We start from the raw sequence: 25,676 nt of genomic DNA on the forward strand, positions 1-25,676 counted from the left end.
CGCGCCTGGGCTGGGTTGGCTGCAAGGGTCCACTTACTCGGCTGGCCTGGGGTGGAGCAGCAGCAGTGAGCTCATGTGGGTCCGGCCCTGGCAGACAGACAGGGCAAACGGACATCAACGGACAGTGGGGGGAGGGGCAGCGCCGAGGCAGGAGATGCGTGGCTGCATGTGGTGATCAGGTCCCAGTCAATCATGGATGCCCTGGTCGACCACAAGCTGGATCCGGCTATCAGGGTGCCATTGAGGCCGTCGTGACATTGGAGACGACCGCCCTGACACACACACACGCACGGGTGGCATCGATTGGCCGTCGCCTGTTGCTTGCTGCATGTGCTGTGCCCAGGCGAGCGAGGTCCGCGGGTTCCATCCATCGATAAGCCGCCGCCTGCTTATTCCGCGATCTATATAATATCATCAAGCTGAGCCCGGTCCGGCCACGGCCGCCACGGCCGCTACCGTATAATCCGACTGCGACTCTTGTCTCTCAAGCAAAGCACGAGACATCCTGCACCCAAGATGGCCTTCACCATGCACTCCCACTCCGGGCAGTTCTGCCCGGGCCACGCAAAGGACCAGCTCGAGGAGGTCATCCGGTATGCCATCTCCCGGGGGTACACCACCATGGGCCTGACCGAGCACATGCCCCGGACCGCCCACGCCGACCTCTACCCGGAGGAGCTCGACGACCCGGACGCCTCCCTCGCCGTCCTCTTCCCCCGCCACGCCGCGTACGTCGCCGAGGCCCAGCGCCTGCGCGACAAGTACGCAGACCAGATCCACCTCCTCGTCGGCTTCGAGGGCGAGTGGCTGCGCGACGAGTACGCCGCCCTCGTCCTCGACCTCGCCTCCCACGAGGCCGTCGACTACTTCATCGGCAGCCTCCACCACGTCAACGGCATCCCCATCGACTTTGACAAGGCCTTTTACCAGCGTGCTCTGGAGTCCGTGGTCGTCGAATATACACAGGACCGACAGCAACAGCAACCACCACAAGAACAACCACCCAAACCCACAGAGGAGCAAATGTACGAGCGCTACTACGACGAGCAGCTCGACATGCTCCGCGCCCAGAAGCCCCGCGTCGTGGGCCACTTCGACCTGATCCGGCTCATGAGCTCCCAGCCCGACCGCGAGATGCGCACCAGCGGCTGGGCGGGCGTGTGGCGGCGCATCCTGCGCAACCTCGACTTCGTCGCCAGCTACGGCGGCTGGCTCGAGTGCAACTCGGCCGCCCTCCGCAAGGGGCTCGCCGAGCCGTACCCGGCCCGCGACATTGCCGAGGAGTGGGTCAAGATGGGCGGCCGGTTCACCCTGTCCGACGACAGCCACGGCATCGCCCAGATCGGGACCAACTACGCCCGCACCATTGCGTACCTGGAGAGCCTGGGCGTGAGCAGCGTGTGGACTTTCCAGAGGGTCGGGGTGGCGAGTGGCGGGAAGAAGGCCGAGCTGTTGGATCGTGAGGTCCCGCTGGAGGATGTCAAGAAAGTTGTGAGCACCTGGTCCTGAAAGACGACTATGGCAGGAGAATCCAGGCTCCGTGAGTGGTGATGCAAAGGGGTGAGAGGCGTAGGTGTCGCACGCAGCAAGGCTAGCTCAGTGCCAATCAAGGCGGGTGTGGTAGGACGTGAGGTGAGACGAGAACAAGAATGACCGACGAATATCGTATTGCATATCATGGAACTAGAGGAGACACCGTTCTGAGACGATACCATTCCAGCCACTGGCAAGGATTGCCGTTCCATGGGCCAATGGCGGTGGTGTGACTTGCAACATCAAGACGAATGTCTTCGTGCGTACCAATTTTCAACTACCACCATGTACCTCATAGCCCGATTCATCTGAGCAGCGTGTCTGCGGAACTCTTCAACATTCTCAGATGTAGTATCGTCATAAGTATATTTCTCTGTGTCATTAATAGAGGGATATCATAAGCATCGTAAGCTCTATAAACCCAGCCGTCATCGCTCCAGGTACCACAAATGGTGGCCAGAGCATCCAGAAATTCAAGGTGGATTAAGGAAAAGCCCGTTACAAAGAAAAAGCGGCAACGACGATGTCGCACGGTGTGTCATTTGTTGAAGGGGGGTATCATGTCTGGAAGCCGCCGTCCAGATTAAGTGGTAATTCAAAACGCTTCATCCCCTGCCACCTCCGCTGAGCCACCTCGGAAGCAAACCAAACGCCCAGTGTCGCCATGCGCAGCAGGATGCTCACGGCGCACCGTCTCCTGACTCCACGGTCTCAAGCCAAGACTTGACCGCAAGCCGGAGCACACTTTCTCGCTCCCTTACGCTCCTGTACAACTCAGACGTGTCCTCTGTGTTATGGGCGTCTCGCTCGCGACGGTCTACAATGCTCTGCACCAGGCCGCTGAGCGCCGACAGCACGACCGTCTTGCACTCTGCCCGCGGCACTTCGCTGTAGCCAAGCTGGCTACTGGCATTGTTTTCGTTCTGGTCAAGGACTGATATCTCGCTGTCCCGCCGATCCCGCCTCTTGCTCGCAGAACGCGAGGACGTCGTGGAGCCTTGCTTGCTCGAGTCAAGGCCGTGGGCAATGACCTTTTCCACAGCGTCAATCAGATCTTCGTCCCAGGTAAAGAGCTCCTCCACCTCGAAGTGCTCCTTGATCGGCTTCTCGTATGGGGAGAGCGCAGGTGTCATGACCGACGCAGCCGCAGTAAGGAAGCCAGCACTGCCACTGCCACGGTCCATGATGACCTTGGGCTTCACCAAGCGGCGGAAGCGAATGCGTTTGATTGTGAAGTTTGTGGTGTCGGCCACAAGAGCACTGCTGACGTCAACCCATTGCTCGGCTGGCCACTCGACGGACAGTGTATTTGCATAGATTATAGGCGTCGGCTCGGACCGTAGCGATTCCTTTACTTTTTCGATGAGATCTGCCTGGGGTGGAATGGCCTGGAGCATAAAGTCCGGGTGAAACTCGCGCAGCCACCCAGCACAGTTTTGGGGAACGTCTCCATCAATAGCCACCCTAGAGAAGTGTTCGAAACTATCGAGCCCACTGCCAAGACCTGGGGTAGACAAGTAGCCACTGCTGGACGGCGAGCTGACGGCAGTCTCAAAGGAGGTTAGGTAGTCAGGGAACTGGATGTCGACATCGATGACACCATCATCGTGGTTGATTGAGGTCTTGACTGGAGACTCAAACGCCCCTGATGGATCAGGTATTCTTGGTCTCGGCTCCAGCGGTTCGTTGAATGGCCCAATGTCTGATTTCCGCGGAGAAGTTGGCGTTTGCAGGAGCTCATCATCGGGGATTCTGCTGCTCGTGTGGCGTAGAGGAGCACTAGTGTCGAGGCCCTGCACTTCCTTCACCATCTCGGCAAGTTTGTTCCCTTTGCTGGGGCTTCCGTGGGCAGTTGCCTCCAGAGCCTCTCCTATACTATTGACGTCGAAAGTCTGAGAGGTTGATGCAGTCGAGTCTCGCCGCCGGGTGCTCCATAGCCCACTAATCACACTTCCCCACCGCGAGCTTTGACTTCTTGAGCCATTGCTGCCGTGACTGGCACGGCTGCTGTCACCTCGTGTCAAAGTGCGCTTGAGATCATTGGCGGCAACACTACTGTTGCTCCCGGGCCGCTCGCTATGATGAGATTCGGTTTTCTGTAGCGTGGTGAAATGAGGAACCGCATCCTCTGGCATGACAGTGTTTGTCGTTGCTGCGCTACTCTTCCTGGTGGACTGCTCAGCAGTAATACCAGTGAGCTTACCAGCGCGTATCGATGCGGCATCAGAAGGTCGACGGCCGTGTCGTCCGTCCATGCTCAAGTGAGCAAGCTGTGCCGGTATACCTGTCACCGATCGGTTCGTTGTTTGCGACTGTATGCTGAAGCTCCGATGGTGAGATGCTCCTTTTATGCCGGGCCTCCGGTTGATCTTCCGCCGCAGTGATTCCTCTTTGAGAATTGGGATGATATAAGAAGCGGGAGGGGATTGGCCATAGTTCGCGAAGGACGCAGAAGTACCTGGCCGGTGAGCTCGCACGGTCGGCAGCTGTTGGTTTGCTGGCAGGAAAGCCGACAGGAGAAAAATAAGACGCCGGGCGGCCATCTTGTCGTCAGCCACAATGATGGTCCGAGACGAGAGCGATGTGTCCTCCTCTGTGCGGTTCTTCTGCTGTTGGTAGTGTCGTCGACGATACCAGGCTGGGCCTAGAGCCTGCAGCCAGTCGGTGTGAGTAGCGAGGAAGCCTGTCAACAGTTTGAAGAAAAAGAACCCGTGCTCTTTACCACCGGCCCATTTCGAGACCCATCGAGCCTCATCTCGCCAGGGTCCCCATCGATTCTGGCCCGTGACGACTCTCGTAGCACGCAGTCCGGACACGATGCGAACACGAGCATCGTCAACTTCGACGCCCACGTGGTGATCCTGCATCAAACAGTTTGGCTGCAGCGTGATCAGCTTTGCGTTGGTCTTGGGCGGCTTCATCTGGGACGCGTCTGAGCCTCGCCTGCCCGACAGTGAGCCGCTTCTCGCCAGGTGCGCGGCGGCAATGTTCGGTGGCAGAGGATCGGCGGTTGCAAGATCCGCCTGCTTGAGCATAGGAAACAACGCAGTCGCGACCGTGCTTTGCAAGTGGGTCAACGCTCGCATAATGACATCCCAATGCTGTGTGATGGAGTCCATTCGATCGTCCATCTCGAGGTTGTGAATATAGTCTGTCGACTCATTTCCAGACCCTATGCCAACCATAGTCCATCCAGAACGGCGTGCCGAACCGTAGGATGCCGAGAGTTGCTCGGCGTGGTCGCCGTATGAGCCTGGACCGCGGAAACTTGACCGCGGGGCCGAGTCGCGCATGCTGATCGGGTTGCTGGGTATTTGCAGCACTAGAGCGACTGCGTACATCGGCGTTCTCTTCTGTTTGGGTTGGAGTTTCTTCCTCTTCGCCTTGTTCTCATCCGGTGAATATGGGAAAGGGAATCCTCCCATATCTTCCGAGACACGACCCATCTGACCAGTAGGCGAATCCGCATCATCAAGAGGGAGATTGACCGGGAAGAGGCGCGTGATCAGGATTTTTCTCCGATCACTCACTTTTGCGGAGCCTGAGCCCGGGCTAAACGGTATCTTGGTGTCCGAAGTGAAGCTCTGTGCCAACCTGCTCGACCTCATGCTGGACCGGCCAAGCGATCCTCGCCCGTCGCCAAAGTACGTGCTGGCCACATCGGCTGCACGCTGCTCAGAAGGTACGATATGAACCTTGGTTGAAGTTCCTTTGTAGGACAAAACCTCGCTGTTCGCGAATATGCAGCTTGAGAAGCTGGCCAGCTCCTCACGATATTCGCGAGCTGACCTTTGTGCTGCGGTTTCGACGTAGCTCTGGGATCGAGACTGAATCGAGCCCCGACGATCGAACGCCCCTTGCCGTGGCTGAGGGCTTCCGGGCTGTATGACGAGAGGTCGTGACGACTGCCCCAGGCTGCCTTTGCGTTGTTGTTGCGGCACTGGACCGCGCCTCAAGTCCAGGCTTGGATTTCTGTGAGACGGCGTAGTAACCGGGGCCGCTTGCGACGACCGCTCTGTCGCCTCCGCGTGTTGGCAAGGGTGACTGTCGAAAAGTAATGATGGGTGGACAGAACCGAGGCTATCTTGCATAATAATGACCCTCACGTCCCTGGCATCCAAGTCGAGGTCGCCATCGTAGTCGAAAGCATTCGCGAGTGCGGCCAGAGGAACAGCCGACGCGGACGGGAGAGGAAACAACTGATCTGTTCGGCCGAAGAGAGTTTCCGCCTCTGGAAACAAGAGGCTGCGCGTATGCACGTCTTCCTGGACCGACTCGGGAGAAGGACTCGATGGTGTCTGTCCTGGGGCGCCCTGCATGGAATTTGGAGCTCCTGCTGTTAGATTGAAGAGCTTGCCCAACATTGTGCCGCCTGTCTAAAGTCGCGAGGGGCAGAGATTGGTGCTCCTCGAGACTGTTCGCTCAACGTGTTGTTGGGGTTCAACACGCGCCCACGGGGAGGACTCTAGCGCTAAACGAAGACATCATTGCAAGGCCGGTCCTATGGCATACAGACAGTTGCGGTGGTTGTTGAAGTCGAGAGGCGAAGTCCTCGGAACGCGTCTGGGCGAGGCTCTGTCAGCTGGATGGTGCGGGTGGAAGGGCCGGGTTGCACGGTTCGGAATATGCCGCTGCTGCAGATATCGGGTGCTGTGAGGACGGCCAATATGATCTCAATCGTTGCCGAGTCGCACCAAAAGGCAGCCTGCTAGCCAGATCGGGGATGTCGTCTTATGCTCGTGGAGATGACGTCGGCTGTGCGTCCGCGGACGGGCTCGAAATGTCGTCGAGGGGCAAAAGGCCGTTGTCGGTGTGCCGGGAAAATAATATGGCGACGGATTTGGATATGGCGGCTTTGTGGACGGCTCGATGTCTTGCCAGGTCAAAGTCTCAAGACTGCTCGTGCCGTCTCGTCCCTGATGACGCCCAGGAGCCAAGACATGAGACACGGACAGCGTCGGAGAGGAGAATGGGAAGGCAAGAGACCAGACAAGCAACAGCGGGGGGCCTGTCAAGTGAAGTCAACATCCACGGACAGCCCTGCCTGCCCAGCATCAGTGATGGGCTGGGGGAGGGGGGCAGCCATCGCGCGTGCAAGCCAGTGGTGGCGGCAACGGCAGGCGCGATGAAGCCCACGCGGAGGGGCCGGTGGCCGGCCTAGCCTGGACCCCCTGCTGCGACGGTTGGGAAAAAAGAAAGCTGGGCGAGGCGGGCGGGCGGGTTCCGTTGTCGGGCAGGCCTGGCAGACCAGAACTAGCGGTGAATGGAGGGGCAAAAGGCCGCAGCTGGGGCGCCGCCAGCACAGGGGCTTGTCCTGGAGGGTCCACTGTCACGAGTCACGCATTGACATTTCTCGAGGACACGCTCGCTGCTACATCAGAGCAAAGGCCGTTGTCTTAACGCACTTGCTGGACGTTTGGCAAACCTAAGCGTGCCTCCGGCAGTTGCTTCCTCAAGAGCCAGGCTCTCGACACGCTGAGTAGGTTCCCTGGCGGGCAGCATCAGTGCACACGGACGGATCCTGGCCATGACAAGATTGCGTGCTGACCATCATCGTCTAGGCGTCCAGGGTTCTTACTGATTGCTCGCGTTGACCGGTGCGCCGCCCATGGTCACACTGGTCGGCAGTGGGATCCGACACTGGACCCCCTGATTAGCGGATTCCACAAGGCGGGCTCGGCGATCCACGGCCTAGGCATCGTGACAGGCATCCATTGTGCCTCGAGCTGTTCGACTGGCTCCAGGCCACTGATGCGCGTGCTCGCATGCATGCAGCTGCAGCGTTGTCCATGCACGGTTGACGCGCGCCTTGCTCCAGCATACAAATCACATGATGCGCGACTGCCGTGCCAAGGGGGCGCCGATCATGACATTGTACGCAACATGCGCTCCATCTCGACCTCGAAGGCAGGCAGGCAGGCAGGCAAGCCCCATATGCAATCAGTGGCCCCTTCGCCAGGACCCAGATCTGTTGCCGTCTTTTCCACGAGTTAGCAATTCATTACCTGATGGGTATCCGCCAGTGCCTGCTTGAGCGGCCGTAATGGTCACAAGCCAGCCTTGAGGATCCGCCCAAGAGCCCTTGCCGACATTACTCCCGGCCAATGGCTTACCGACATAACTGATCTGGACCCTGATCTTCACGATAGCGTCGCCAGCAAGAGCTGTGCTCGCACTCTCGAAGCTAGTGCCCTGGCCATTTGGTGTCTAGTAGCGGCGTTACTCATCGCCTACAATAAGTGTTTCAGCGAGAGGCCGCCGCCCAGGCTGCGGAAGACCTCCCTAAGGTTCCGGGCGAGTGAATAGCAACATTGAGTTGGAGCGAGTACGAGCTGACTTCTGCTAGCTCAAGATGCCCATCCTCGAGTGACTGGGTTCTTAATTCGAGCTCGGACTATGCGTAGACCTCGCTGCCCAACTAGGTATCGCCAGTGTACATCGTTTTTTGGCTTTGGATCAATGCAGCCACGGCGTGACAAGTTTGACCGCCCAGGCAAGGTCGAGCTTCTCTCAGCCCAGACAATGCAAAAGGACGAAGGCGACCCCGACACAAGGTTCGTCACAATCAAGATTGCGGGCAGTGCGTCGATGTTTCGGATGCATTAGTTCTGATGCCAGCATGCACGGAGAAGCCAGGCTGATCTCTAGCTGGAGTTTTCATTCGCTCCATTGCAGGAAGGTGCCAAACTTTCTTTTCTGCATTCCATCGCACAAGACATTTCAGACTTATTACCCCGCAAACGCTTGTCGATGCGGTGTCGGCAGTGAGATGAGGTGGCACTATCCGACGCAAACGACCTGACGGGAAGTGCGTGCATTGTCTTGAACCTTGGCATGCTGTGGCTCGACACGCATCGCCAAGAACGCATGCTGACTTTTTTGGGGGGGTTTTTTTTGTTTCTTTGACTTGTGACGATGGTTTAAAATACAACTTTTGACTCTGCATGATGGTATTGGACAACGTTTCACGGCTGTGAGCCCACACAGCCCAGATGTGCTTAGTGAGCTCCTGAATTTTATTTGGTAATTTCCTGCTGAGTCATGCTCTTCATTTCCATAGGGCATGAGTGTGCATACCACATCTTGTTGTATTGGACCTAGTGGACTTCGAGCAGGTCTGCACACGTCATCGTCGCTCATCGCCGCCCTCGCCATGGCATAGCTCTAGTGTGGGATTGTTGCCCAAACCCTGGGAGTAGCGCCAAAGTATTTGCTTCACCACTACCCGCATTCTTCTCAAACACCAAAGTGCAGTGTATCCTACCAGATATTCGACACTGGGCGACAATACAGAAGACCAAGGCCCTTTAATGTGTTCGTATAATTGTCACATCACCGGAGCTTTTGTCGCGGCGGCTCTGCCTGGGACACCGCTAGTATGTTTTGGGACAACCGAAGCGGGATCGATGAGCGCGTCATGCATCGCGGCGGCTCGAGATCGCATGCGCTGCTGCCAATCAAAACAACACATAAGGCCCGATATTCTGTAATGACTGCGAAATGATGATGGCATTCCAGGGTCCAAGAGGGGGCAATACCACCTCAATGCAGCAACCGGGGACTTTTAATAGCAATCTACTGCCATAAAGAGAAATACATTACTCGATATTGAATACGCAACGACCGTCATATAGCATCTCATACGTGGCTGTTATGGAGAAGACGTTGTTAGTACCACTATGTCGTTTGGCTTGCAGAAACCCTCTGGCATCACATAGATATATCGCATTGTCAAGTTCAAGATATAATTCGAGCACACAACGTCTCTTTAGCAGTAATCCGTATCGGCACTTCAGCACCTCGATCTTGAAACAACTTGCCAACCCAATGGATACTATCAGGGTACGAGAGCCACGTCCTTGCTGCAAATGAAGACATTGCTGATACTAAGAAAACAGAACACGTTGGCCGAGAACTTTGGCAGCGCTGGACGTCTGGGAACCCACCAATTCTCCCTCGATGAGGTCCCAGACTTGAGCGGCAAAGTAGCCGTGGTCACTGGCGGCAGCGAAGGCATCGGTTATGGCTGCACGCATACACTTCTCAAGAACAACATTGACAAGCTATACATTTTGTCCCCGGATGCCGGAGTTGTAGACAGCGCCAAGGAGGCTCTTGCAAAAGAGCTCGGCCAAGATGCCGCGAACAAGACTCGCTGGCTGCGATGTGACCTGGCCGACTGGAACCAGGTCAGAAACGTCGCAGAGGAAATCAAGAAGGACACGGACAGGCTCGATATTCTCATCAACAACGCCGCCCGCGGAATCATGACCTACCAGCTCACCGACCTAGGCGTCGATCGGCACATGGCCGTGAACCATATGGGCCATGTTGTGCTTACGTCGTATTTGTTACCGCTGCTCAAGGAGACGGCCGAGAATGGGAACACGGTCCGAATCTCTTGCCAGGGCAGCAACGTCCATCAGTCTCCCGGGAGCGACACAAAATTTGCGAGCCTTGAGGAGCTGAACCGCGATCTCGGCCCCAACACGCTATACGGACGCAGCAAGCTTGCCAACATCCTCTACGCACGATACCTTGCGCGCAAGCTCACCCATGGAGGACACCCCAACATCCTGGCTAACGCGACACATCCAGGTATTGTGAGCACCCACATGAGCAAGGTCGATATCCTTGAGGCGTATCCCCTGGCGGGCTATGGCATGGCTGTCGGCCTTGAACCCTTCAAGAAGAACCAGTTCGAGGGCGCCACACCGACCATGTATGTCACGACTGTGACCAATGAGTCTGGCCAGTACATCTGCCCTCCTGCCATCCCGGAACCGGGGAGTGACATGTCGCGAGACGAGGCGCTGGCAGACCGGCTGATGGAGCTAACGCGGGTGACGATCGTGGAGAAGACGAGAGAGCACGGCAAGCCACTGGAGGACTTTGAGTTGTATTAGACTGTATTGCCATAGTTTTGCCATGAGTCGCTCCATGTATAACAATTACTTAGCCATCGAAATGTAGTGTAGTGGCGGAGGATGACTCCAATTAAATGCTGCCCAGGTGGTCGATGACTTCAATGAGCAGGGGCATGGAATGCGGCTTAAATGGCAGGCGGTGGAACGGAAGCTCCGCATTCTGCCAGGTCCAAGGCGCTCCCCCGGACGCGACTAATGAGCTTCCCGAGGTCTGTCCAGCAGTCTACATCCAAGTTCACAACTCGAAAATACAAGCAGCTGTGGCTCGATTGTCTTGCAGTACGCCTGGGAGATTGTGCTTGTGTCCACCTACATGATGCGCAACGCTCTGAATCTACCAACAGAAATGGGATGAACGGCGCAAGATGTCGCGACACGCCCATCCCAGTGCCTCAATCCCCCGCCGAGCGTCGCAGTGGGCGTCGCATCTACGGCAGACGAGCAGAGGCAGCACCGAACCTCCCGCTCCATTGTTTGAGGGCCCGCGGTCGCCCGACACAGTCTCGAGCCATTCGACGATACGAGAGTCGCAGCATCAGCAACAGCAGGCGCCATGGCGCTTCTCGAACAGGGTCTGCACCGTCACGATCAACGAGTCAATCAACCAGGATGACATCCTGCTCAACCTGGACCATTTTGGCGGTACCGTTAAGCCCGGCATGCTCATGTCCATCACGGCGTGTAAGTCGGACCAGGAGCGGCCCGGGGCCGGCATATTCGGAGCGTCGAGGTCAATCTCGTTCCAGCGGCTGCGCGAAGCCGAGATCAATGCGGCTCGTAACCAGAACCCGGAGGTTGATCCTGACCGCAAATACATATTCGTGGCCAAGGACATGTCGAAGCAGATGAAGGCATCGCAGCCAAGCGTCGAGGTGTACATTGCCAAGCATATCGGCGATGCGTTCAATATGCGGCGGGGCACCCAGGTCGTTCTCGCTCTCGTCGACGAAGATGCACCGGCTGTCGAGGCGTCCCACGTCGAGCTCACATTCAAGGATATGTATCTGTCCCGCGCCGATATGTGGAGACTCGCAGTCAACGACCTCGCCGAGCGGACAGTGTACAAGGGCCAGGTGATATACTTCATGGGAACCATCAAGGCGGTTGTGTCGACGGTCTTTGTCGACGGGCGCAAGGTCCACTCGGCATTCTTTGGCAAAGAAACTCGTCCAGTGTTCCGCAGCGAGTCCGCCCGCTATGTCCTCTTCATCCAGATGGCGCGTGAGATGTGGGACTTTGATGCGGATGGGTCAGGCGAGGTTCTCTTTTACAAGGTCGTCAACGGGTTTCTCCCTGCGCTGTTCAAGAAGTGGGCTATGATGCAGGTCAAGCATCTCGTCAGCATAGTCCTCTTCGCCCGCGTTGAGTACGACGTGGGCATCACGGCCGACCTGGCGAACACGAACATGCACGACTACTACACGGGATTCCAGACAACCGGCAACAAACGGCCCTACAAAGACTTCTATCGCGTCGTAGTCAGTGAGATGTCAAGTGGTGAATGGACAACGATCCTCCGCACGTTGAAGCGCGAACACAACAACTTCCGGCGTGACATTAGCATTCACCACGAGGACATTGCAAACCAGGCCATGGGAATCCCAGAGGATGTCAATGCAAAGGGGAGCGCGTCAAGCAGCAGGGTTCGGGCTGAATCATCCCTTGCGATGCATGGCAACTTCCTCGAAGCCATCAACTTGGCGTCTCTGGTTTACTCGCGAGACCACATCGACCGTGACTTGCTGCGGACGGGCATCTCGGTGGTTGTGATTAGTCCAGGCTCTGGAGTCTTTGAAGTTGAGCACGAGGCGCTTCGCCGGTCGACAGAAGCGTTGATTAGCAACGGCATTGGCATAGATCTCATATGTATCGGCAGTATACCTCTGCACTCTGTGCCTCTGTTCCGTTACCGTAACCCACACTTCAATGTAGGGCAACAGCGGTCAAGAGCCCGATCGCTGCGCAGCAGAGATAGCACGCCCAAACAGCCGACCCCGCTAGTCGGCAGCTACACGACTCTCTCTGGGTCTGTGTCCCCTACAAAAGCTGGAGAAAGCTCTAGCAGGCATGCTCTGGTAGCTGCCAGGCTGAACAATGAAGAATGGGCGTTCGCGATACCCCAATGGCTGCACGTCTCGTATTGGACAGGCAAGACAGAGGGCGCCCTTTCATATCAGGGTATCGCCTTGACCACCACGGGACACGACATTGCAGGCAACGACGAGGAGTTCGCTGTACGATGCAGGCTGTATGATCTCCAGATGCGCAGCGTGCTGGACACCAACGAGATTGAGACGCCGCAGCTGCACACAGACCCGGCTTTTCCGAATATCGCAGGCACGCTGGAAAGGGACAGAGACCGAGATCGCAAGTCGCTTGCCCCTGGAACGGTGGCAGGCAATGGGCACGCGACCACGAAAAACCACGAGACTTTGCTTGAGCACGTATATGGCTTTCATAAATTCAATGCCGAGAGAATGTCCAAGAGTGCGGAAGCTCCACTGTGGAAGAAGCTTCAGCAGTTTGACGAAAGCAGAGCACGACTGCCAGCCTCGCGGGCAACCTCGACAAAGCTCAAGGTGTATGCCGATCTGGAGGAGAGTACGCGGAAGCGGCTGAGCGAGGACGCCGGCTTGTTTGGCACATCTGTAAATGGCCGGAAAACAGACATTCCAACGGTCAACTTGTCCACCAGCGTAGCATCATCCACTACGTCCCGTATGGGATCACTGGAACGATCGACCTCTGAGACGCTATCAATGTTCAAACCCTCGGCACGGAGAGACTCCACAGCAACCATACAGTCGAAACACCTTGCTCCGCGAACTCCAAAGTTCATCAGACAGATCAGTCTTGGTCAGCGTGGCTTTGGCATCGCCGCGCCCAAGGCTGCGATTGCCGAGCTGAAGACCGAGACGGTGATTGCGACGCCGATTACTGATCGGATGATAAGATCGCCCTCCACGACAACGCTAACGTCCATGAAGACTGTCTCGAGAGCACAGTCACCAAAGAGGGTATCAGCTGCACCCGAGCTGACGTACGCCGGTTCCAGCCTAGCAGATCAGCTTGACGACATTGCGCCCAGCACGCCCAGCCGGCCAATTCTGATCAAGAGCTCCGTCTCGGCTATCGACCCTATACGCACCCTCAGAAGTACGGCTGAGCCAGCTCCTGCACGGATCGCGCGGCCGGATGACCGCGATGTCAGGTCTTCGAGCGTTCTACGAGCCGAGGATGACCAGAAGATGGTGTACTCCAAGCTCAGAGCCGGTGGTCTAACAGAGCTGCCTTCGACATTGTCCCCCACGACTGCCCTTGCACCTTGGCTTGTGGTTTTAAATCCCTCGAATCCCGAGGCAAACAAGGTCGACGACTCAGTCCTGTTCAGTCGCTGGCAACACGTCTTCCCACGGCCCAGCGAGATGAGCGTGATGAAGTGGAAGTCTTTGTCGTCGCCCGCCGCAGTGCCATTGACCACGGAGTATTTCCCTGCGAAGGAGCAATTCGATACCGAGTACCAGCGGCAGCCATACACGGTATCGCAGAATCTCGACGACGAATATGGTGATGAAACGAGATCACGTGAGGATCTTCTGAGGGAGCTCATCAATGCTCGTTTCGCGCTCGGTTTCCAGGTCGTTGTTGGTCCCTCCGTGGCCAAAGCCTTTGGACAGAAGACAGTGAAAGCAGCAGATCTCTTGTCGCGCGTGAAACCATTGGACGATGGGACTAGCATCTTCATGAGCATTGGAAACACAATACACCAGCTGTCTTGTGCCAATGGGACCGAGGTCGACGTGAACATCTATACGCGAAAGCCCACGACGTCGACCCAGAGCGGCGACACGTACCGCACGTACAAGCCGGCGATCAGGACACTTTATGATCCTTGCTATGTTGCCACTGAGCGCGACATCTGGGCCACGCAGCCCGATCGCAACTGGAACTTTATTGACTCGTTCTTGGCTGGGCACACGGAAGAGATGACGGACAACCTGCGATTTTGGAGGGCTAGATTTGTCCTGATTCCTGTGAATGGGCACTCTGCGGCGAAGGAGCACAGCGCGGGACACGGAGTCGATGACGAAGAAGAAACCCGCCTCGAAGGCATCAGGAAGCTGTCACAGCTCTGGCTAAAGCATCGCTACTTGCCGCCATCGGAACGGCAGTTCCAGAGTGGTGGAGATCCAAATCCGCTGGATATCGTCTACAACACCGAGGACGCCTCGACCGTGATCGCCGCTGAGCTCGAGTCTTTGCCCCTGGTCGAAGGTGCAGACCAGTCGATGCGCAAACCGCACTTGGTATCGACCAAGGACCGGTTCTCAAAGACGAACTTCAACCTGGCTCAACTGGCGGAGGCCATCCAGCAGCCGGTCGAATCCGGTGGCATTCGCATGCAGACTCGACGCTGGCATCTACAGCGTTATACCAACTGTTTCATCGGCTCGGAAATGACGACATGGCTGCTCACCAACTTTGAAGATTTGGAAAATCGCGAGGAAGCGATCGACTTTGGCAACTCGCTCATGTGTTCTGACGACGACAAGACCAGATCAAAAGACAAGGACAATGCCAAGGACAGCAAGAAAGACCGTGATAGTGGCATCTTTGTCCACGTCGACCGGAGACATAATTTCCGCGATGGTCAATACTTTTACCGCATCGTCGGCGACTACTCTAAACCAAGCGTACCCGGCTGGTTCAACTCGCGGAAGAAGGACCACTCCGTTCCTGCGACCCCGATCGCCGAGAACCTGCCGCAGCCCACGCCACGAATTGGGTTTGCAGACCCATCACGGCCGACGTCTGTTCATGAGACTAACTCTCCGAGATCCGATGCAACAACGCCCACTTTGCAGTCGGTAGGAGGAAGGAGACCCAGAGTCATGCTGAGCAAGATGATCAAGTACGATGTCGATCACCGCAGGCGGTCGTACCGCCCAGAGAGAGTCAACTTGCACTATGATCGTCTTCACAACCCAGACAACTGCTACCACATCCGACTGGACTGGGTGAATGTGACTGCCAAACTCATCGAAGACGCTCTCAAGGGTTGGGCAAGCTTAGCCAGCCAGCATGGACTTCGCCTCGTCGAGGTACCCATCTCAGAAGCTTGCAGGATCTCCGATGTCAATCCGTTCCGACGACCGATTCACGTCAGACTGGCGCTGCCGCCGCCGAGCCAGCGCCCAGTCACTTTCTATTATCCAAACATGACCACTCCTCAGCAGCAGCCCGGCAAGCACTACTACCAGCGAGCACTCCTGCGCAAGTTTGACTACGTGTTAGACTACGAGGCTGCATCCGCCTTCCCGAGTAACGTCAGTGTCTCGTATTCCTGGGGCGCACCCGACTTCAAATACGTTCAGTATATCCATCGCTCCGGGATGTTGCTCGCACAGGTTGGCGACAATGGGGACATCTACATTGCCGCGAACCGCCTGTATAGTAACAGGGCGACCTCGCAACAAACAAGCCAGGTCCGAGTCGGCGCTGATGTACAAGCTCAGCCACCGACCAATGATCGTGTGGCACAGCTTATGCACTCATCCGCGCACACCAACCTGCGCGCAGTCGAAGGCACGCCCATCTCATCACCAATGTTCCGCCCGGTCCTCTTCGCGTCTCCGCACAATCGCGCACAGCAGTATGCAGACATTACTACGACCCTGGGTGGCCCCGCGGCGAGCGCCAATGCAGGTCCGGGCTTTGGGCCAGGAGCTCACCCTGGAGCCAAGCCCCTGCCGACGTCTGGAATATACTCGGATCTGACGGCCGAGGCACGCATCAATGAGCTAGCGCGGTTCTGCGCAGACCCGAAGCTGCTCGAAGCGTTTTACAAGGAGACGCTCGAGCACGGCACCCAAGCCACGCCGGCCAGCGTGCCTGCCACGATCCCTGAGGAGGACGGCGGGGACAACAGCCTCGCGGACATCAACATCCCCGCTCTAGGCCTGCCTCCGGGAGTGCTCGATTATACTGGAGGCGGAGGCTCCGGCAGTGGTCTAGGAGGCGGCGGGAGCAGCACCTTTGGGTCCGCCGGGGGAGGCGGACTATTGGGTGGCGGCGAGTCGCTGCTGACGATGGGCACGGGCTCGAGGTCGGGCACACCAAACTCGACGACTGGTGGCGGTATTGGGCCACCTCCAGAGCCGCGATCGCTATTCCTGAGGAGGGCGAGCGTGCAGCACAATTAGATGTCGTCGGATGTCGCTGGGTCATTGTGTCCATACGCGTGTCTGCATATATATAATATATAGGGTTGGAGAGGTGGAGGCCAGGCAGATCTTGATCGCGATGTGTATATATACTCTGTCACCCTATATGTACTAATACCCGCTGATATTAATCTTTTGTGATGACAGAAATCTGATCATGGTGATTGCGAAGGTCTTGTATAGGATCAATGTGACATTGCAAAGTGCCGCAATTCCTGCCCGTGGTGCGGGTTAGTGACGGTATGCTTCTGGGTGGAATCGGTCCCTCCTACGGGTGATCGATACGGAGAATGCGTTCCATCGGGAAGGATGCGCTTCATCACGTCCTGGCTCCATAGGAGAGGGGGAAAACGCACAATCCCAACCTCTGTGTTGAGTTGGACACTAAAATACTTATCTCCGATACCTAGATCTCTACCGCTGTGGGAAGAAATCGGGCTCGGGATGAGCTCAATACGTGAGGACTGTGGAAAGCAGGTGCGAACGGAGATGGCTTGTTGAGTGAAGGGGGAGTACCATACATAGAGGCATCCAATGTACAGGCGAAAGTCTCTGTTGCCCAAGCTTGAATAGAGGTCACCCATATGCCTGTCTACCAAAACTTAACCAGTCGACCATCACATCTAAACCAAGACGCGGGCTTTACTACTAAGCCGATTGCGCGCGGAATAGCAGGCAAACACAACAACTCCTTACTGATCACCCAGGAAGGCAAAGGCAATCATCCAACCAGCTCTTGACATCAGGACAGCAGCCCAGCTACAAGCTTCGACACAGCATACCAGTCAGCACACCAGTCAGCACGCCGGGCCAATTGCCCACTTGCCGGAGTTGTGGTACCGGAAAAACAAATGAAGAGCAACGAACGGGAAACCCAGGGACAAGAATTATATACTGCCTCATCCCTGAGAACACAATGGGCTTGGTCAAGTTCATCCAGTGCTCAGCACGAGCGGCTTGGCGGGCAGCACAACAGCCCTGGGCTACTCCGGCTGCGGGTCCCATCAACGAACAAGAGCAGCTGGTTCACCGAATCAATTATCCTGAATCACACGACATTGTGGAGGAAGAAACGGAAGATGCAAGCCACGCCAGGGCAAACAACTGTGACGCCGCGGCCAGTGACAAGACCAATAGCAACAAGTTCCAGGGTGGCAGGCACAGTAATGGGCAGGGCAAAGAAGGCTTCTACAGAGTCAGCGGCAGCCACGTTCCCAGAATCAACAACAGCAAAGACTCTGCGACTGGCCGCAGCGGAGGTGATCACAACAGCAGCGAGGCCACAGCACGGCGGTTCTTTGAGTACTACGAGGCCAGCCAGCGAAAGTCGCGGGACACCAACAACACCAACAACGCTAGTAACACGAACAACTCCACAGGCACTTCGACAACACCGCCGCGGACGTCGCGCTTCATCGAGAACTTTGAGTATCTCGAGGCGGTCCCGCTCTTGGACCAGGACAACCATAGCAGCAACGGGCTTGGCTCTGCGGCTGCGTCTGCGGTGACTAGCCGTGAAGACGGACCAGCTACTGCCACCACCATTGCCGTTGGTGCCACCGCAACCGCCAAGAATTACACGATCAAGCAGCGCTTCCGGCGCTGGCTTTACCGCCAGGTGCAGGAGTGCGAGATGCGCGAGCGCGCGCGGCGGAGTCGTCCCCGGTTCGGCGGGAGATATCGGCCCGTGGTGGATATGCACTGCCGGCGGGCGCGGCAGGAACTCTTGGACCAAAGAAGGAAGAAGAGAACGAAGAAGGAGGAGGAGGAGGAAGAGGACGAGGGGGCCAAGAGTGAAGATGGAGAGAAGGAAGGATGCAGCGGCGGGGTTGAAGGGTTTGTGAGGAGGATGGGCGAGGCGATGTATCAGGTCACATATGGCCAGCTGGTGATGCGGAGACGTGCGGCGGGGATGGAGAAGCAGCTTGCAGGGCATGTCGAGTGGGCGAGGGCGCAGTGGACGACGAGGCAGGAGAGGCAGTGACCACAAGCATGTTGACAAATACGTGTGCCTAGTGTACCGGGCTTAGACTGGCAATGCCTGAGCTTGCGGAGGAATGTCATTGCCAAGCCTTGGTTGTGTGGTGCACAGTTGGCCCGGGTGCTGCTCAGCGGTGCTGACAGGCTGGGACGGCCGCTGCTGACGACATTCACTGTGGAAAATGCCAAGGCCAGCAAGAGGTCTGGAGAGGTGCTGTTGGGGATGTCATAGGCGGGGATAATAAGCTTACTTGGGATATGGGATGTTGGTTTGTTAGGTCGACACAATCAATTAAATTGTCAGCACTCGCACAGTTGCGCCAATGGCAAGAACCTTGGCAGTGTTGGTTGGTGGAGATGACGCAAGGGTGCGTGCCTTTGGGTGCATGCATGCCCCTAGAGTCTTGGACGTAGTGCTTGTCGACACTTGGCATGCTTGGCTGGGACGACGAGCGAAGCTTGGGTGCGCTTGGCAGTGGACGCCTCCGACGACATGCCATGGCACTGCATGGCATCACACTACATCGCACTGCTTTGTCCCCTCGGTGGTGCCACGAGGGACGACGACGTCATGCCCTGCCCAGCTGTCGTCTTGTCGCACACACGCGCGTAGAACAATGTGCCCATCTCTCAACCCCCCCCCCCCCCAGGCGGGCGGCCACACATGCCATTGGGCGTCACTAGCACGGCCAGGGGGAAATAAGCTTGCCTTGCTGGAGCAACACACTGCCATGAAACAAGCTTTGGTTGCCCGTCCAAGTGAGCCCGGAGCAGCAGCCCCTGCGCCGCCAGCACAGACAGGGAGGGCTCCAATTTGATCCAGTCCAATCCCCCAAGTGCACGTTGTTTGTCAGATCGCGGTGTGGTGCAACTACTGCTGCTGCTGCCTCCAGAAGAGTCCTGTGCGCGTCTCGCCCTCTCTCATTAGTCTCGTCTTCTGCTCCTGCCTCTCTCTCTGTCGACTCCTTTCCTCCCTCTTGCAGCTTCACCTTTCAACACCAGGCATCAACCCATTGCAGGCCCCGGCGCCACGGTTCGATTACTACTGGGCTGCCAGTCCGCCCTGCCTTCGCCTTTGCCGTCCCTGGGCTTGACCGAGCACGACTCAGCACCACCTGCTGCTGCGCAACCACCCACGGCAACTGCAGACTGAACACCACCTGCTCGCCTGCTGCTGACTCTGTCTTGCCCCTGTCCACGGAGACTTCCAACCAGACTTTGGGCCATTACTAGCACCGGCGACGACTACTCAACCCCCAAGAGGGTGGTCGAAGGAAATGGCGCCGTCAAACTGTACGTCGCACCTCTCTGCCTCTCCCGTCTTCCGCTCCCGCTTCCTGGTTGCCTCCCACGTCAAAAAAACTGCCGGCTAGCGCCTGCTCCGCCTGCTTGCCCACGCACGCACGCACGCATGCATCATCATCATCACCCGCCCTTGGTGCGGTGTTTCCTCTCCCCGCCCCCTTCCCTTCTGTGTGGCCAGCCCAATCTCGACTGCATTGCCGCCCCGGCCTTTTGCCATTCCACCCGTCTCCACTCGCGCCCTGCATCGTCATCCACTGCGCCCCAGTCTGTCCCTGCAGCCACCACCTAGGCTTCGCGTCCTGCTTTCCTGCGTCTCCATTCCTTTCTCATTTCAATCCATGCTTCGCCGTCTGCTGCGGCCGCATCTCGCTTCCACAACAACCCCTTCTCACGACCCAGCAGCCGCCAATGCCCTCCCTCGCAGGCATGCCCACCACCCGCGCCTAGACTGACACGATGAACTTCTCAGTCAACTTTGCAAAGATCAAGCGCCAGGCTCACAGCCTCGGCCGCCACGACTCAACCAACTCGTTCAGGTACAACCCCTTCCGCCATGTCGATTACGGCAATGCCCGCCGCGCAAACACCTTCCACGACGCCGAGACAGGCAGAGGTGGCTTCGCCGGCGACGGCACCGACGGCGGCGCTGTAGTGCACTCCCAGACGGCACCCGCCGACATGTCAAGGTCACCCACCAGCGGCCACAACCCGTTCCTCAACTCAGAGGCCAGCGGCGATGTCCCTGATTCGCAAGCCACCATGACGGACAGCCCCAGCATCGGCGGCGGCCGGGCGAGCGAAAAGGAATTTGAAGACTCGTCGCTCGTGCGGCGCAATGTCAAGGCCAAGCAGAATGGCACCGAGAACGGCAGTGGCAACGCCGAGCGCAATGTCAGTGCGGACGAGCCCGAAAAGCCCAAGAAGAAGCAGCACTCGGGCTTCCTCAAGAAGATCGAGCCCAAGGAACCCTTTACCGTGCGCAATCAACTCCAGCGGACATTCTTCAACTCGTGGATCAATGTCCTCCTCCTTGCGGCGCCGCCTGGAATTGCCATCAGCTACCTCGGGGTGGATGGTCGCATTGTCTTTGCTGTCAACTTCATCGCCATTGTCCCGCTTGCCGCCATGCTCAGTTTCGCCACCGAGGAGATTGCGCTGCGTACCGGCGAGACTGTTGGTGGCTTGATTAATGCCACATTCGGGTTCGTACCTTCTCCACAAATACATATGCGCAATTGAGATATACTAACACCACGTCAGAAACGCCGTTGAGCTGATTGTCGCCATCATTGCGCTGACGCACAATGAGATCCGAGTCGTGCAGACCTCGCTGATCGGCAGTATCCTGTCCAACCTGCTGCTCGTGCTGGGCATGTGCTTCTTGTTTGGCGGCATCAACCGCAGGGAGCAGTTCTTCAACACCACGGTCGCCCAGACCGCGGCCAGTTTACTCGCGCTCGCTGTCGGCAGTCTCATCATCCCCACCATTTTCTCCCTGACCCCAGGCATCCAGGAGCACAGCGCCAGCAGTGTGCCGCCCTTGTCGCATGGAGTCTCCGTCATCCTGCTGATTGTCTACATCTGCTACCTTTTCTTCCAGCTCAAGACGCATAGCAGCGTGTTCAACGAAGAGAGCCAAAAGGTGCCGAGCAAGCCGATCTTCAAGAAGAGAAGCCAGGACCTGTCCGTGGCGTCCGGTGTGGCCAGGGCCGGTGCAGGACAGGCTGGAGTCCGCGAGGAGGACGGCAGTCTCAGCACCATGATGATGAACCCCCACACCCACGAGTCGGAGGACGATGACGAGGAGGAAGAGCCGCAGCTGAGCACCGCCGTCGCCTTTGCCACACTCACCATCAGCACCGTCATCATTGCGTTCTGCGCCGAGGGCATGGTTGGAGGAATCGAGGCCATCACTGCCACCGGTGTTAGCGAGGAGTTTGTCGGTCTTATTCTTATTCCCATCGTCGGAAACGCTTGCGAACACGCCACGGCTGTCACGGTCGCCATCAAGGACAAGATGGACCTTGCGATTGGTGTCGCCATCGGCTCTTCCATGCAGGTTGCGCTCTTCCTGATTCCGCTGCTCGTCATCATCGGCTGGGGTCTCGGCAACCAGGACATGAACCTGTCCTTTGACGAGTTCCAGGTCGCCGTCCTCTTCATCGCCGTGCTGCTTGTCAACTATCTGATTGGCGACGGCAAGAGCCATTGGCTCGAAGGCATGCTTCTGATCTGCTTGTATTTCATCATCGCCGTCTGCTCTTGGTGTAAGTTGCCCAAACATCTCAAGTTCAAGAAGAACGTTCTCGCTAACATTACTCACAGGGTACCCTCCGGACTCGGACCCGTCCACTCCGGGCATCCAGGTCAGTGGATCGGCGAGGTCAGTCATGTACTAATACAAGAGTTGCGGTTACGCATGGGGCCGGAGATGGCCCGGGATGGCTTGCTACTTGTTGTGCAGGCGTGATTATCGATGGCGAACGAGCACACATACATATGAGCAGTTTTCATTCTGCTCCAGCGAGCCGTGAATGAGTTCTGCGACGTCTACCTATTTCTTTGTTTGTACAAAATTTCCTACTCCTGCAAGACCTTAAAAGAAGATTTGTACATATGACCTCTAATTTTCTTCACCATCGTAAATGTTCTTCTTCGCTGCCCCAGTGCACGGCTGCCTTGTATGTTTATGAAGTGAGCAAAGTACATGACATGCCGAGTCGACAGTGACATAGCATCGCCTTGCAGCAAGAAAATTATCAAGTTCTAAGGACAACACCAAGAGAGAGGGGGGGGAGAGAGAGAGAGAGAGAGAGGAGACAGCGGAAGGCGGAAGATTATATGTTCCCCATCTGACCATGCTTGTATTTCCTTATGCGGCCATGCATGGTGATCATCCTATTACCGTCCTGAATTCTTCGATGGATGGGACGCATATTTACTTTGGACCTGCCCCACTTTGTGATATTATCTTGAGCTTAATACTTGACAAGTCATGTCTATGAATTCCGCGAGCATCATGCGATTGTGTCTCTCAGTACCTGCGTTCCGTAACCCAGTTCGAGGCATGCTTTGCGAGACAGAGCACAGTGACGCCGTCACGTTGCGGTCAAATCTCAAAATATGGGGTTCATCTATAGTGCATAATATGGCCATTGACCATGTCATTGTGTTCAAATAAGATCTAGTCTCAACGACACCTTCAAAGTTACTACAAAGAGCGGGCAGCATTTCAGGGGTGTTTGGCGATGGGGACTGAGTCTGTCTCGTGGGACTTTAAGACTGGCCGTTGCCCGGGCGAGAAGGGATGTGAGTGGGAATGCCGATGTTGCTGGGCTTGTTGGTGATCTCCCGAGTACCGTCACTACCAATTTCCTCGGACGCGCCGCTCTGCTCCGATGCGCCAGTGCCAGTCATGGAGATATCGCCCCGACTGTCGTCCTGATCGGCCCCATCGCGGGGAAAGGCCGCCTCGGCCCAGTCGTCGACATTCGAGCCCGGCGCGTCACCAAAGTAGGTGGGCGTGACGCGTACGTCATCGACCATTCAGGCGTGGAGTTCTTCCTCGGACGGCTGCTGGGGCGGGAGGTCCGGAGTGTCCCGGGTCTTCTCGACGAGGTACTCTGCCTTATCGACGAAGCACTGGACGTCCGCGCGGAGTGACCGCTCCTTGGGCGGGCCCGTCTCGCTGTATTGGTCGCGGACTTGGGTGTACAGCTCGAGGGCGTTCCGGGCGTGGTATGCGCTGAACTCGGGCGACTCGGCGAGGATGAGGCGGGCGCCCGCGCGCGCCATTACCGGGGTCTCGGCTTGGTAGAGGAGCCAGTACGCAATGTTGAATGCCTGGTTTATGGGTCGTGAATACGTGAGTGTATGGTGAAAAGCAAGTGAAGAAACTGACCTTGTCCTTGTCACCGGCCTCGAAGGCAAAGAGAGCTTCCCGGTAGAAACGCCGCATGACCATGCGGACCTCTGGTCCTGGTCCGCGTGGATCTTCGCTGATCGTATGGGGAGCGTCACCAGGCGGCATGGTCAAGGCTGGAGGCAGGTCGGGATATTCTGTGGCATGGAAAGTGACCGAGACAGACGCGCAATGAAGGTTTCAAGATGCTGACCGGCTTGAAGTGTGGTGAGAGGAAGGGGAAGGTGCAAAGCCTGCAGGACTTGACAATGGAGGGAATGCCTCTGACGAGAAAAGAATTTGGGTGGTGAAAGGCAGCGACTGGGTGGTGTGAGTTATGATGCGCTGGCTGGACGAATAACCATGGTTCCTCGGGGTGAGGAGCACACAGAAAGCGAGGAAGGCACGGAAGGCTGCGTCAGAGACCACCTGTTCTGTGCCTGGTGCATGTGCACTGCGCCGGAGCCGGACAAGTGATGTCGACGACCAACTTTGCCCTTGTTTGTTCGTAGTAGGCTCATGCAATGGACAATCTTACCATACGTGCCACTTCTGCTACCCGTGGAGAAATGATGCTCCAAGACCAGATGTCGGAAGGTGTCTTACAAGTCGCACAGCCCTACATGGAAACCTTGGGCACAGCATTAATTCTGTCATGTGGAATGTTCAGCAACTATGAGCTCTGGCTCACAGGACATCTCCAATGTAAGAAAAGAACCTAACCCAGCTCAGTCGTGGACTAACTGCTGGCTTTTCGAGACCACAAACCCCATCTCCGGAGTGTCTTTGCGTCATGTACTCGACTCACCTCATTCCACCAGACAATATGTCTGACAACACCTGTATGTATCTGTCGTTGGTCAGGAAAACTGGATTTTAATGGTTCTGCTGACACGCCGCCAATGGTCTTTTTACTTCAGACTGCTGCTCTCCGCCACCATTACGGTGGCATTAAACCCCGGATGGAGGCTTGGATGAGGATATCGCTCTTTATGATTGTCTCGAATACTTACTGTCCGTTGAAGAGATCAATCGCCTTTTTCTAGTATTAGGGAACACTAACCTGGCTTTCTCTTCGTAGTGAGCTCCCGTCAGAAGCTGAGTTCTTGAGAGTCATAGCCTAATGCTGAAGCACGAGAACGATCGTGCCGAGTAGTTCCCTCTACCCCTGGTGCATTTCACCCCTAGAGCTTATCCTAGTACTTTGGGAATATCAATACAGTATTAAGTCCAGAAGGATCGCCGACGTCTGCCATCATGTGCCGTCTCTCGAGCGTTACCTTCAGCGGGCAGGTGCTTTTGGCGGCATTTTCAGGGAGACGAACCGAGTTATGCAACTCGACCCGAACCTCAGCGATTTGTGCGAGCTCAGCTCGGGCAAAGAGTCAAGCGCACCCTTGAATGAGCGATTGTTCTGGGTCACAATGTCGTTTCACCATTTGATTCCCTGTCTCCTACCTTACGATCCAGCACGGGCAACGTCCGCACTTGAGTCATCAAGATTCCTAAGGACTACCTCGACAATGATCTTTCCATTATGCCACACAGCATTAAAACGCGAAAATCTACTTGAGCATGACAAGCCTGCTGCAGCTGCCTAGTCCCCATCCAAGCGTCTGTAGGCGTCCAATTTGAAGAACCATCACATGTGTGCGATCACCCACGGCTGTCCGGGTGTGAGCCTTTTGTTTAAAAGAGAATACCATCATTTCCAAGTTCGGCTCGTGGATGTGTGACTACCTCCGGCGTCTCTTGCTCTGTCGTGCCTGATTCATTGGGCATCATTCCCTGCGCCGGAGCCGGACA

The 25,676-nt window shown here is 56.6% G+C and overlaps 7 protein-coding genes across 7 annotated transcripts; 5 read left to right on the plus strand and 2 right to left on the minus strand.

Annotated features, from left to right (window-relative positions):
- Positions 1 to 201: 201 nt before the first annotated feature.
- Positions 202 to 1,907, plus strand: B0I36DRAFT_323891 (Polymerase/histidinol phosphatase-like protein). The gene has a single exon (XM_046154035.1). The coding sequence runs from the start codon at positions 517 to 519 to the stop codon at positions 1,507 to 1,509; it is 993 nt and encodes a 330-aa protein (XP_046013100.1). The 5' UTR covers positions 202 to 516; the 3' UTR covers positions 1,510 to 1,907.
- A 306-nt stretch (positions 1,908 to 2,213) lies between these two features.
- B0I36DRAFT_242816 (folliculin-interacting protein N-terminus-domain-containing protein) lies at positions 2,214 to 5,897 on the minus strand (the record flags this gene model as incomplete). Its single annotated transcript, XM_046149939.1, has 1 exon — positions 2,214 to 5,897. One exon carries the CDS (start codon positions 5,895 to 5,897, stop codon positions 2,214 to 2,216), a length of 3,684 nt encoding a protein of 1,227 aa, XP_046013101.1.
- A 3,463-nt stretch (positions 5,898 to 9,360) lies between these two features.
- On the plus strand, positions 9,361 to 10,439 carry B0I36DRAFT_374339 (retinol dehydrogenase 12; the record flags this gene model as incomplete). Its single annotated transcript, XM_046160265.1, has 2 exons — positions 9,361 to 9,375; positions 9,432 to 10,439. The coding sequence occupies 2 exons, from the start codon at positions 9,361 to 9,363 to the stop codon at positions 10,437 to 10,439; spliced, it is 1,023 nt and encodes a 340-aa protein (XP_046013102.1).
- Positions 10,440 to 10,690: 251 nt separating this feature from the next.
- Positions 10,691 to 16,845, plus strand: B0I36DRAFT_323898 (uncharacterized protein). Its single transcript, XM_046154036.1, has one exon. It carries the CDS (start codon positions 10,826 to 10,828, stop codon positions 16,661 to 16,663), a length of 5,838 nt encoding a protein of 1,945 aa, XP_046013103.1. The 5' UTR covers positions 10,691 to 10,825; the 3' UTR covers positions 16,664 to 16,845.
- A 755-nt stretch (positions 16,846 to 17,600) lies between these two features.
- B0I36DRAFT_384209 (uncharacterized protein) lies at positions 17,601 to 18,707 on the plus strand (the record flags this gene model as incomplete). The annotated part of the gene is made up of 1 exon (XM_046160988.1): positions 17,601 to 18,707. The coding sequence occupies one exon, from the start codon at positions 17,601 to 17,603 to the stop codon at positions 18,666 to 18,668; it is 1,068 nt and encodes a 355-aa protein (XP_046013104.1). The 3' UTR covers positions 18,669 to 18,707.
- A 1,718-nt stretch (positions 18,708 to 20,425) lies between these two features.
- B0I36DRAFT_242021 (Sodium/calcium exchanger protein-domain-containing protein) lies at positions 20,426 to 22,439 on the plus strand (the record flags this gene model as incomplete). The annotated part of the gene is made up of 2 exons (XM_046149875.1): positions 20,426 to 21,171; positions 21,230 to 22,439. The coding sequence occupies 2 exons, from the start codon at positions 20,426 to 20,428 to the stop codon at positions 22,437 to 22,439; spliced, it is 1,956 nt and encodes a 651-aa protein (XP_046013105.1).
- Positions 22,440 to 23,515: 1,076 nt separating this feature from the next.
- Positions 23,516 to 24,987, minus strand: B0I36DRAFT_349504 (uncharacterized protein; the record flags this gene model as incomplete). Its single annotated transcript, XM_046156804.1, has 7 exons — positions 23,516 to 23,812; positions 23,871 to 24,028; positions 24,233 to 24,299; positions 24,409 to 24,489; positions 24,679 to 24,700; positions 24,884 to 24,912; positions 24,934 to 24,987. The coding sequence occupies 7 exons, from the start codon at positions 24,985 to 24,987 to the stop codon at positions 23,516 to 23,518; spliced, it is 708 nt and encodes a 235-aa protein (XP_046013106.1).
- Between the last annotated feature and the right edge of the window lie 689 nt (positions 24,988 to 25,676).

The sequence above is a fragment of the Microdochium trichocladiopsis genome (assembly GCF_020744255.1).
Source record: "Microdochium trichocladiopsis strain MPI-CAGE-CH-0230 chromosome Unknown B0I36scaffold_5, whole genome shotgun sequence".
NCBI classification, from domain to species: Eukaryota; Fungi; Ascomycota; class Sordariomycetes; order Xylariales; family Microdochiaceae; genus Microdochium; species Microdochium trichocladiopsis.